The sequence below is a fragment of the Knufia obscura genome (genome assembly GCF_036327395.1).
Source record: "Knufia obscura strain CCFEE 5817 isolate CBS 148926 chromosome Unknown scaffold_1, whole genome shotgun sequence".
NCBI classification, from domain to species: Eukaryota; Fungi; Ascomycota; class Eurotiomycetes; order Chaetothyriales; family Trichomeriaceae; genus Knufia; species Knufia obscura.
In genome coordinates this window covers 2,697,950-2,711,617 of record NW_027042687.1, presented here as the reverse complement: position 1 = coordinate 2,711,617, position 13,668 = coordinate 2,697,950, and the positions used below count along the sequence as shown (strand labels likewise).

General features: G+C 34.6%; 2 protein-coding genes across 2 annotated transcripts; both read left to right on the top strand.

Annotated features, from left to right (window-relative positions):
• Positions 1 to 2: 2 nt before the first annotated feature.
• Positions 3 to 1,634, top strand: PMZ80_001018 (uncharacterized protein; the record flags this gene model as incomplete). Its single annotated transcript, XM_064869467.1, has 1 exon — positions 3 to 1,634. One exon carries the CDS (start codon positions 3 to 5, stop codon positions 1,632 to 1,634), a length of 1,632 nt encoding a protein of 543 aa, XP_064734964.1.
• Positions 1,635 to 2,568: 934 nt separating this feature from the next.
• Positions 2,569 to 3,243, top strand: PMZ80_001017 (uncharacterized protein; the record flags this gene model as incomplete). The annotated part of the gene is made up of 1 exon (XM_064869466.1): positions 2,569 to 3,243. The coding sequence occupies one exon, from the start codon at positions 2,569 to 2,571 to the stop codon at positions 3,241 to 3,243; it is 675 nt and encodes a 224-aa protein (XP_064734963.1).
• Between the last annotated feature and the right edge of the window lie 10,425 nt (positions 3,244 to 13,668).

Here is a 13,668-nt window from a genome sequence, read left to right as displayed (position 1 = left end):
CCATGTTGTCGGACTTCTCAAAGATTGGAGGGCCCATCACCACCAGCAACGAAGACTGGGATGTTATCGTCGTGGGCGCCGGTCACAACTCCCTGGTAGCTGCAGCATACGTTGCCGCTGCTAGCAAGAAGGTCTTGGTCCTGGAACGACAAAGCTATGCCGGTGGTGGAGTGGTCAGCATGGAGATGTCAGAACCTGGCTATTGGAGCGAAAGACATGCGGCACTACACTTTCACATTCTGGGCAATCCTCTCATCACTGATGATGAGCTCGGCTTACAGTCCAAGTATGGACTGGAATACATACCACTTGAGATACCCTATGCAGTCGTACTGGAGGACGCCTGTCTGCCCTTCTACCAGGATAGACGTAGAACAATGGCAGAGATTGCAAAATTCTCTCCTGAAGACGCCGCTTCATATGACAAATTTATGGATCTTGCAGTCGAGGTGACGGAACAGCTGGTGCCTTTCATGTACGAGCCACCTCGTGAGTTCACAGCACAGATCGCAGAGTTTCGGCTAGCAGATATTGTCCTTGAAACAGCGCCAAAGAGCTCATATGACCTTGTCTCGGGTTGGTTCAAAAACGAGATAGTACAACTTGCGCTGACAAGGTACGTATCAGAGACTCAGCTTGCTCATCCTCTGAAGCCAGGGACAGCCTTGTTCGCTTTCATACTGTTTGGTATGCTCGAGAAATGGGGCACATCTCTACCTCGTGGAGGTGGTTCGATGTTCACCAATGCGGTCTTGGGCTGTATCAAAGCTCATGGTGGTGAGATCAGACTGGATACCGAAGTCACGAAGATTGTGACTATGGATGGTAAGGTAACCGGTGTTCGCACACGAGCCGGAGACCTCAATGCCAAAGAAGCAGTTATTGCAAGCATCCATCCTCACCTTCTCGGCCATTTCGTTGACACACTGGATCCTGCAATCGTGGAAGCAGGAAAGAAAACCACAAACGCAGATTACACAGGTTTCGTCGTGCACGCTGTGCTCAAAGAACCTCTGCAAATGAAAGCAGGACCCCTTGCCGACCTTGCAGTCATGAACACCATTTGCGCCCCAAGCATGAAACAACTCCTCGAGAATTACGACGCTTTGGACAATGGTGACCTGCCAAGTAGCGCCCACTTTGGAGCATCATGCCCAAGTGCAATTGACGAAAGTCGCGCACCTCCTGGGCGAGCAGTGCTACATTTCTTCTGCATGACGAAATACGATATTCGTGGTGGGGCACAGAAGTGGGATGAGCTTAAAGACACCTATGCGCAAGAAATATTTAAGCAATTACAGCCATACACGAAGAATCTGACGCCCGACATTATATCATCATATCATGTGGTTACACCACTCGACCACGAAAAGGATAGTCCTAGCTTTCAACGAGGAGATATTACTGGAATCGGGCAAACCTTTGATCAGACCGGTGTGAATCGTCCCATTCCTGCACTATCACAATACAGGGTACCTGGAGCAGAGGGTCTTTATCTGGCAGGACCCTTCATGCATCCAGGTGGTGGTGTCTGGGGTGGTGGTAGGCCGGTTGCGATGCGAATACTGGGTGACATGGGCATTGATTTCCGTGAGACTTTTTGCACAAAGCAAGCTCTACGACCGAAGATTTAAGGGTACACAGAGTCAATGGGACTCCGGTACAACAGTCACTTTGGTTTCTCCCAAGCACACTTCTGTGAACTTACATTTGTGTTGGGCTCAGTACATGGAGTACAATCTCATTACTTGTGGAGAAGGCAATGTTATCAGCCTTGTTTGCTATTCTGCCTGATCGTAGAAGACTTTCGTGCGCGTGGCCAGAAGAGATGCCTTGGCATTCACTATATTTCACCAGCCAACACACCAAAAGCGCTTTACGTTCGTGATTTCTCGCGGCTGCCCCGGTCTAATCTCAAACTCGAAGATGTCATCGCTTCTTGCGACACCTCCGAGGTCACTCTCAAGACAGCTTTTATGAAGACAAATATGTGAGACGACACTGAATTTTCGGCTAGAGCTAAAACCGTCTGATGCTTGTGTGATTACGGCCCCCCACAATTCCTTTTCCGACCGCCACCGGTAAAGCTCCTCTCACTTACCCCAGATTCGGCCAGACGAGAGATCGCGCGCACATTTCCAAAGTCTTCCCTCGGCTCCTCTGTTTTATATCTGAGACGTGCCGTCTACGACACATGTTCCAGGAGAGACTGCATGGTATCTGAGAATCACTTCGTACCCCACACGTTACATGCACGCAGTGATGTCGGGCTTATTCGGAAACCCACATGGCGATGACCTTTGTATCTCGACATTTTGGCTATAGTAGGATCAGACAACGTGACAACAGCACCACCCTCCCGGTCCCACATCCATCTACCGATGACACGTCCCTTGCTTGACTGACAGGATTACCGCAACGAAAAAGATATCGGTTCCTGCATTCAAATACCAAGCAGTCCCAACGACAAAGCTCAAATCAGCCACTACCGATCCGACGAAACATATCTGAGCACATGATAAATCTGACCGCAAAGCTTCAATACAGAAACTAAGCAAAGCAGCCATCATGGCCATAATGACCGGAGTCGATACCAAAGCCTCAGATCATGAACCCTACGAATCACTCATTGGCCTCAAAGCCCCCACAGGTACTATAAAACCCTCGAATCTGTGCCACTTCGTCCTTCGAACGAAACCGGAAAACTACCAGAAAATGGTAAAATGGTACATCGATTTCACCGGTGGTTTCGCCACCCACGTCGCCAAGTCCATCACGTTCATCGCCTACGATGAAGAGCACCATCGCATCGGCATCGCACCACGCGAAGACGCCATCCCGCGTCCCGCAGACGGCAGTCCAGTCGTCGGTCTGGGCCACGCCGCATTCGGGTATAAGTCGCTCAGCGAGCTCGCTGATTCCTACGAGCAGAAGAAGAAGATGGGCATTCGGCCTGTCTGGGTTGTGAATCACGGTCCTACGACGAGCATGTACTATGTTGATCCTGATGGAAACATGGTCGAGACTCAAGTTGATAACTTCGATACAGTCGAGGAGACGGTTGCGTTCATGGGGAAGGAGGAGTTTCATAAGAATCCGATGGGGGCGGATTTTCATCCGGAGGAGTTTGTAAAGAGAGTAAGGAGTGGGGAGGATGACAGGGCGATCAAAAAGAGGCCGGATGTTGGGCCCAGGACCCGCAAGGAAGACTTTCCACCACAGACTTATCTGGCGACGTGTTAAGTTGGTCCGGTGTTCCATTAGTCACGTCGACTTCAGTCCTAGTTTGCGCCAGCATAGGTGGTCAGCGACTATTAGGCTGATATATGTGCTCCAGGCCTATCCAATCCACCAATCTACGAAGATGTCTGTTGAAATCCATTTAGGTACTAACACAATCCGATGCTAGTAAATCCAAATATCCGAAGGCATGCCGGTGGCTCTCTGCCCGGCGTTTTCTGAGTGTCCTCGTGGCGCTTCTAGCTGCAGTAGACGTCATTCCTAATACAAGATGCCCTATCTAAGAGGATACCGACAATTACACTGGGATTTTTCCTTATCTGGTCTAGTTCTTCACCTACGGTAATCCAATAAGGAGATTCCACAGTTGACTGTTACGGACCATGGCCGCAGGACGGCTACGGGCAGGATATAGGCAAGTCTCCCGAGGAAGCCTAGCACGTGCAGAACACCAGGGGTGTCACGTGACTTCTAGGAAGGGGAATTCCTGGTATGTTGGTTCTGTGGTATGTTAGTATACCCGTTATACTAATATACCGGTATACTAGTATACTAGGCTAAGACTTCCTATTCGGGACTATAGGTTATAAGTATATAGCTACGGCTTTCCTTTATATAGTTCTATAGTTCCGTAGTTAACCTAAGTTATACTAGAACCCTACCTGTGTATAACTCAACCTTGTATTAAATACTCACTGGCCTCACATCCCACTCAGCATACTTAAGTAGAACTACAGAGGTTCCACTCGTACCATTACTGGTCACGTGGAGACACCGGCCTCATAACATTGACTTGGATTTTTCTATGGCCTCTGGTGATGGATAATCTTCGTTCTTCCACTTTACAGATTCAGAACGTCTAATGTTTTGATAATCCTATCAGTTACAGAATAATCCAGTCATAATTGGTTGGTGTAATGATGGCCAGTAGGTTGGAGGGTTGCATTTGATTAGCTAACCGACCACTTACGTAGTACGGTTAACCATTCACCTTAATACGCTATTTAGGGACATCGTACCTACTGTATGGTAAGCACCAGTAGGATCATTAGTTCCCTCAGTTTATACACAGCGAGCCACACTTCTATCAGTTCCGCCTTACCATCACGTGGGCTAGTAATAATTCAGTCTCCATCTTATTTGTATCTTCCTTTATCTATAGCCACCAGTAGCTTACTTATTTTTGTCCTAGTCTAGCATCAGTACTGTGTACTTACCCCATTTTCTCAAGTCAGGATTAACATAAGATTTCCAGTGGATATACTGGTACCACCAGGGACCTCTCCATAGTGAATGGTAGTATCAGTAAAGAAATGCATCACCGTTACTATATCTAGGCTAGAGTCAGCCGATGATGTAGCTATTCTAACCACCGTCTAGTTCTATACTAGCGAACCAATGTCCGAACCATGTAACATAGAGGGTATATCCATTGCGTGTAAGAGAACAGCATAAACCTGTCGTCATCACAACACCTTCTTCATCTTCATATCTCGACGCCCTTCTCTCTTCAACTCCAGCTTGTTCTTCTGTACCACCATGCTATCCGCCACGCTCCCACGTGTACATATGATCTCGCTCCTCCTCGGCAAGAACATACTCTGCATGGTTAAGAATCTATCTCTGGGTGGTATCAGACCAAAAGTACTCTCTGATCCGGTGTCGTCGAGTAGCACCACGACGAGCTAAAGGCTCCTCTCGCCATGCTATTGGCTCCAGATTCAAGGTTGTTGGATTGATCCTCAGGAGACGACTCATCCGATCCCACCGCCTGAACGAGTTGCAATAGCAGTTACGTTGGCTTTACCGACATACGAACGGTCACTGGCAAACTCTGTTTAGCTTGAATCGGTCTCTAGGAGACAGTAACCTCACCGAGTATAGCGTTAACGAGGACTACCTCTACTTACTTTTTCGTAAATTAATGTTTGTAAGGCTATCCTAGTACTAAGTCTCCTACGACTAGCTACTATTCGCTGGCTTCTCTCGACTATCTAAGCCATCGCAGCTAGGCACAACGGGAGTTATTACGGTAACCGAACCACTATATACATTAGTTCTTATAGAAAATAAATAGCTAAACAATAATATCGTAGCCGAAACTACTACTAGTAGACTAGCTCTAAATATCTCTAACGATATAAAGAGGCTAGTCTCGAGTTAAGAGGAGAGAGAGAAGTTAGTAGTGTTATAATAGAGGTAAGAAGATATTTTAGAGAATAAAGTAGTAGATAATAATAACGATAATAATAATATCTAATATATTACTTCTTAAGTTAGGCCGATATACGAGTACCGTAATATAGTTATACTTCTAAGTAAAGAGGACTATTATAGACTATATTAGCTAAGCCGTTATATAGCTAGGGACGAAGGATATAGGAAAGTCTACTAAGAAAGCCTAGTACGTAAAAGGTTACGTAACTATTTAAAAGAGGTAATTATAGTATACTAGGTTTATAGTATATTAGATTATTAATATACTAATATACTAGTACGCTAGTATACTAAGCTAAGCCTTTCTTATTAGGGAATAGTAATACGAGTATATAGCGATAACTCCTTTCTATATAAGTTTTATAGTCTTTATAGTTAATTTAAGTTATACTAGAATCCTATTTATATATAACTTAACCTTATATTAAATACTTATTAGCCTTATATTCTATTTAGCTTACTTAAGTAGAACTACTAAGGTTCTACTTATACCTTTACTAGTTATATAGAGATACTAGCTTTATAATATAAGCTTACCTATATACTTTAAGAGTAATAAATAACTTAAGAAGAAAGCGTAAAGAGCTATTATTATATTATAAAAGAACTATTCTTATCCTCTCTTTAGAAGATAAGAAGCGTATATAACCGCGTTTATAGTATAAAAGCCTTATAAAGAAGCTAAGAAGATATATAAAAAGACATATAAGAGAGATAAGTACTTACTATAGTTAATATTACTAACGGCCTCTCGGTAGGGTTAGTATAAGATAGTTTTACCTTAATTATAAATATTTTAAAGGCTGGTTTATAGCGTTCTTATAATTAATTATAAGATAAGTAAATCTCGGAGTAGCTATATACGGTAATATTTAAGCTATATAGGAGTTATATTAAAGAGGTATACTATAGAACTATGTATAAGGAAAATATAGCGCTACTTTTATTACTTATTAGTCGGGTTATATTTAAATCCTTAAACTACTACGTACTAGTATTAATATATTAGTTTATAGTAATTACCTTACTACTACGAAGTACGGATAGATCTAGGTTATAAAATACCTAGCTAGTATTAACCTATCTAGTACTAAAGAAAAGGAATAAGTATTAAAAATACTTTAATAGTAGATAATTTTAAACTAGTTTAGCTACTTATACTATAGACTACTTAAGTAGTAGCTATCTAAGGCCTACTAGACTCTAGATTAAATTTTAAGCTTATTAAGGTATTAATATAGAGTCTCGAAATATAGATAAATATAAGGAATAAAAGAAACTATATAGCCCTTTTAAACGCGACGAAATACTAAGAGATATACTATATAGAGGCACTTCTATACCTTAGCGCTATCGTTATTATACTTTCTTATAGGAACGAATAATCTAAGCGGGATATAGTAGCGTCTTAGGCTATACTTAGCCTATGCGTAGTACGTATTTTAGTGGCGCTAGTTCGTTATAGAGAATAGAGTATTACTAGTTAGCCGCGTTATTTATATATAATAGCTTACCGCGAGTATAACGCTAGCGGGTAGATTAACTTATTAATAATATCGTTTCGTATTAGCTCGGCGCTATTAGTTACTCTTTATATTAGTATATCTTATTTATTTAGGTATTATAAGTTAAGTAAATAATAATCTTATATTAAAAGCCTAGCTTATAACGAGAAAGAAGAAGGTTCTAGTAAAAGAGCCGAGACGAGACGCTAATACTATACGGTAAGAAATAAAGTTTATACTAAAGTTCAAATAATTATATTTAAATACTATATATAAGATACTAAATATATAATATACCTAAATATATAACTTTCGTAAGCTAACTTTTAATTAGCCGCGTAGTTATTATTTTAAGCCTAGCTATATATAGAAAATTATAATCTATTATAAATACACCTTAATTATTTTAAAAGAATATATATTAGTTAATAGGACTTCGATTTCCTATATAACTATAATGTAATAACTTCTAGAAATATTTCTTATACTTAGAGATTTAGAAGATTATGTAAGGATATAACTATATATACTTCTAGTTCTAATAGGATCTCTCTCTGATTAGTATTCGTTCTAAGTATAGTCTACTAGTATTAACCTTCTCTAATAGCTACTCTCGCTTATCTATATTCCGAACTTAGATAGTTATTTCCTTTTAATCGTCGCTAATATCTATTTAGGGCTAAAGCGGTATAAGTATCCTATACCTAGTAAAGTAAAGGCTATAATAGCTTTTACGATATACTTATAAACTAGTATACGAATAGTAAAAGGGAAGTAGGATACTTTTCGGATTAGTTAATAGTTACGATTTATCGTAGGTTCTAGGGGTAAAGTAGGGATTAAATCTATAAAAGAGATATAACCTTAGTAGTTATTAGAAGGAGCTATTAATCGTTTACTATACTTATATAGTCGCTTTAATATTATCGATTATATATTTACTTTATAAAAAGAGTACGTAGATAGATAAATCTACGATTATATTTAGTATCTAAGTAGCTAACGCATTTATTAATTCGTAACGTACCTTAAGTATTATAATTTAGCTAAGTATCTTAGAAATAATATTTCCTATAATACATATCTAATAAAGAAGTAAATTTAAAATACTATATTAATACTAGATTATATAAGATATACTAGTATATTTAAGAATTAAATAATATAGGGATAAGTAATATCTTTAAGGTCCTATACTTAAGCTTAGCTACTTTATTAATTAAACCAAATAGGCTATCTATTACGTAATCGATAAGGGTAAAGAATAATTTAGAAGGAGAATTAACTTTCTATATAATCTAATTCTCTTTAAGTTAAGAATATTAAGCTCTTTAAGAGAAGTCTTCTTTAGTACTTATATACGTTTAAGTATATTTTATAGTACTAGTTCGTTAAGAGATATATCTAAATCGTTTTCTTATATTATTACTTAGAACCTATATTTATCTTCTATTACGGTAAGTATCTAACGTATTAGACGGCTTTTAGCTAGGGAAGCCTAGTATTATATTTAATAAAATAGTCTTTTACTATAAGAGCTATAAGGTCTTTTATATAAGGATTATTATAACGAATTCTCTCGGCTAATACTTTCCGCTACTATAGGTATAGTTATATCTTTAATATACCCTACTAAGCGCGGCTTCTTACGGCTTTTTTATAATTTAGGTATAGGGGGTACGTTAATTAATAAGCCCGGCTGTTTTTAAATTAGTATTTATTTAGTCGTTTACGACTTCGACTCGGACGTAGTAACTTCTCTAAATAGACTTACTATAGGGGTAGGCTAACACTCTCTATAGGAATTATTATCTACCTTACCTTCTAATACTTTAAAAGAGTTAGTAGAGTTATCCTAATTACCTTCTTTTAATATCGGTATAATATAGCTAGGATCTTATTCGGTCGTTATTATCTTCTTATCTTTAACTTAAGACTCCGACTATATCCTATCGCTTTAATATAATACTTCGGTATCTATATAAGGATTCTTACTGGTTTTTTTTAACTCTACTAAAATTAACGTAAACGAAGCTAAAGCCTTTTATAGTACTCTTAGTCGTCTTAGACGATATATCCTTACCTAACTCGCTTTACTTTTTACTCTTAAGACGGATACTATATATATTTACTAGGTAGCCTAGAAACTTACTTCTAACGCTTTTCTCGGAACTATATTACTATTAAAGATATAGATATATTTATATAAGCTTATACTAAAGGTAATTCTAAAGATAGCTCTTTTATATAGTAAGGTTAACGTACTACCGAAAGCGATATTTAAAGTTTAAATTCTTATCGCTAAGGTATATTAGATATAGTATAGGTCGTACTATATTATAACGGAAAACGGCTATATTATATTTTAGAGGTAAGTCTTATAAATATTCTTAAATATACCTTCGCTAAGTACCGTAGTTATTATACTAAACGAAATATAAGAGATAAAATTCGGCGAAGCCTCTATTGTAACGAGTCGCCTTTATTCAATATCGGTAAAGGTATAACTACTATAAATATTCGTTACCTTTTCTATTATATTTACTATACGTAGTATATAGCGTACTTAATAGATTAAAGCTTAAGTAGTATATCGCTAAACCCTTTTACCGATATAAGTAAATTAAGTTATTTATAATCGTACGCCCTATATCGTCTTAAAGGTTTTCTTTTATAAAGAGGCTAGTAGCTAGTTAATCTCGTTTAGGTATAAGTTTCCGTATTTAATTAAAATCCGACTTATATAATTAAATATTAGGCTATAGTATAGCGGAGTACTACTAGTATAATAAATAATCTCGTTAACCTCGTTATTAGTTATATATCTTTTATCGTTCTTTTTAGTTCTTTTATACGAATTTATTCTTAGGGTCCTTCTCTTTCTTATTTATATTATACTAGTTAGCGACTCGAGTTACCTCTCTAAGCTAAAGCTAATAATAAGAGTTATATCGCTATAAATACCCTTAACGAAGAGTATATAACTTAGTATTATAGGGTTTATATTAAAAGTATAAAGCCTATCTATTTATAATAGGGATTAATATCTAGTATAATTAACAGTAAGTATTAAAATTAATATAGGCAGCGAATCGTATACGTTTATTATAGAAGTATCTATAGTTATTAACCTATAGTAGGACCTCTTATCGAGTAGTATATAAGGTTAAATAGTCTCGGAAGCCGGCTTAAAAGCCTAAATTAAGTAGTATATTAGATATTAAAGAGGCTAAGTATCGGCTATAGTTAAGCTATCTAGCTCGTAAGCTTTAGAGAAAGATCGGCTAGTTACTCTTTTCTAAATTATATTTAAGGATAATATATTTTTATTAAAGAGGTCGCTTAATAGCGTAAATATTATCTTACGAATAGTAGTTATATAAGACTCTATCCGCTAGTACTATAGCTATAAAAAATCTAACGCTATTATAATAATAGAGAAGGTTAGCTAGCTCGTATAGTATATACTATAGTTACTCCTACTTATATCTCTAGAGCCCCTTTACTTTAGTGCGCCGAAAATCGATAATAAGCTAAGACTAAGTAGCGTTATCTAACTAAACTATAGCTACCGAGATATCGGTATACGTTAGCTTCCTCTCGTACTTAATATAACGGCTAAAGGTATTATAATAGAGTAAAAGTAAGAAGTAGAGTTTCTATTAATACTATTCGTAGACGAAGTTATACTAATTATTCTACTATAACTATTAGATATATATTAGGAAATCGTCTCGAGTAAAATTACGAGTAAAACGTATTTTTCGCGATAGATTAAGGGCCTTAGACTCCTCCCCTTCGTTAATAAAATTTAGAATAGTATCTTAATAACTCTTTAAAAAAAAATACATAGTACTTACAACCCTACGCGGCTATAAATAACTTCTAGGTAGTATAGGTATAGACTATAGTTAAATAATCGCCTAGCTTATTACACTCTGTATAGCCGCTACTAAAATAGTAAATAAAGTCTTTAGCGATCTTAATATTAGTAGAATCTAGCGAGCTATTATACTCCTCTATAAAGATATTCTATTCTCGTAATATAACTTAGTAGAAACACCGTATACTAGAGGCGATAGGCTTATATATAATACTTATCGTAGTCGCCTTAATTTTTTTCTCGTAACCTTATAACTACCGAATAAGATCTCGTTTAAAGTTATAAGTTATTTTCTTATACGATAGTAGTATTAATATTTTAGTATTTAGCTACGTAATTAATTAAGATAAGATTAAATATATTATATTCGTAGTCTCGTTAATAGTATTTATAACGCTATTTCTAGTCTTTATAAATTATAAAATATAGTAAGACTTCGATTCTACGGTAATTAGAAGAAGAAGTATAGGTAAAATAAGGGAAAATCTAGCTATAGTATATTTATATAGGCGCTAGTAAATTTCTTAGCTATAGCTTTCGTAACTAAAGAAAGAAGTATAACGATTAAGTAAAAGTATACGCTATTTAGTAGATATATCCTAGCGTAAGCTATAGTAGGATAGAGTAAGTTAGGGTAAGTTTAAGGTGAGCTAGGGCGAGTTTAAGGTAAGCTTAGGATGAGCTAGGGATAAGCTAAGGGTAAGTAAAAGGTAAGTAAAAGGTGAGTAAAGGGTAAGTAAAGCGGCATGATGCTTAATGCTTTTAGGCGGCTTATCTATAAGAATCTAGGCTATTATACTTAGTTATACTATTTAAATTAACTAATACTCTTATAATCTTCTAGTTATATATTAATAAGTTATCAAAAGAGCTAATAAACTATTACTATATTACGTATATATATAATATCCTTATTTATAATAAGAATAAATAGAAGTATAAAACTTATTTAAAAGCCGTACTAAAACGCCTTTAATAATATAGCTTATATATTAAGCTATTAAAGTATAAGTTCTATATTAATAAGATTAACTTCTTAGAATTTTAAGTAAATACTTAAGATATATTAATAAACCTATAACGTATTATTACTATTAAAAAGTAGCTCGTTTTAGAGATATACTAAGATATTTAAGTATTTTTTAAATTTATAAACTTCTACTAGGGCTTTATTATAAACTATTCTAAGTTAATAGCGCCTATAATAAACCTACTAAAGAGTATATAAAATAGTAAATTAACTAAGTTAGCAAACTAGTATATATAAGTAAAAGTAATATTTTAAGAACTAAAGAAACGCTTTTAAAAGGCTTTTTTATTATAGTCTTATAACCTTAATCTTAAGATTTATATAGAAACTAACGCTTTTAGTAATAAGCTAAGAGGTATATTATTATAGCTATTTCCTAATAGTAACGAAATATATAATTAGAACCTAATTACCTTTTACTTTTATAAGTTTAAGCTAAAAGAAATAAGGTATACTATAAGTAACTAGGAGATAATAATAATTATTTACGCCTTTAAAAAGTAGCGCTATTACTTAGAATCCCTAATAAAGATTATCTTAGTAATTATAAATTATAAGGCCTTACTAAAACTTATAAATAGTAAGGTATTAATAAGAAAAAGATAAACTAAATAAATTAAGTATTTTACTATATATAATTTTAAGACTAAATAGTAAGTAAAAAAGAAGAACTCTATAAATAATTTATTTTAGTATTTAGATTATAAGTAATTATTTTTAACTAAGAATAAAAAAACGAATAATTTATTATACGAACTTATTATACTTTATAGTAACTCTTTATACGAATTATATAAGAAATTACTAAAGAATATATTATAAATTAGGTTCGTAAGCGTTTCGGTTTTAATTAAAACTTAGTTAATAAAGAAATTAAAACTAAGAGATAGTATTTAGAGTATATTCTTTAAGCCTTTATTAGCTATATTAAGGGATAATAAAAGAATAAAGGCTTAGATATAAGCTAATAATAATACTATTATTATAAGATAAAGGCTTATATCGATAAATTAAAATGATTTAAAGCGCTTAAATAATATCTTAATAAGCGATATATTTAAAGAGATCGCTATACTAAAGTAAGTTAGCTTTTATGTTCTATACGAATTATATAAATAAAACGAGCTTAAATTTATACTTCGCGATATATAATCGTAAGAAATATTTATTATAAAATAAAAATAGATATAATACTTAAGCGATATAGTTAATAATATTAGATTTTTTAATAGTTACTAAACTATAAATAAGTATAGCCTAGTAAGAGTAGATAATAAGGTATTTACTTTAAATAACTTAGCTATTTAAGTAAAGATCTTAAGGGTAAACTATAACGACTTATAGAATAGCGATTATTTTTAAGTAAATTATACTACTAAGGTTATTTAGTATTACTACTAGTAGCTAAAGATAAGATAAGATATTAACGAATATATAAAAACGTATAATATCTATTAGAAAATAAAGGTTTTCTAATATACTTCTTATAAGTAACTAATACTACTATCTCTTTTATATAAATCCTAAAAAGAATTAGGTATAGATTTTATTATTAGGCTATTATTATTAAAATACAAAGGGTATATTTATAACGGGATATTAATAGTAGTAAATAAGTATTTAAAAATAGTTTACTTAATCCTATATATATAGAAAATAATAGCTAAGTAATTAAATATACTATTACTTAACGAAGTCTTTTTATAATTTAATATACTAGTATTAACTATAAATAATAAAGTATTTATAACGTATCGTATATAGGCTAAGGCTATTAGGCTAATAACTACGAG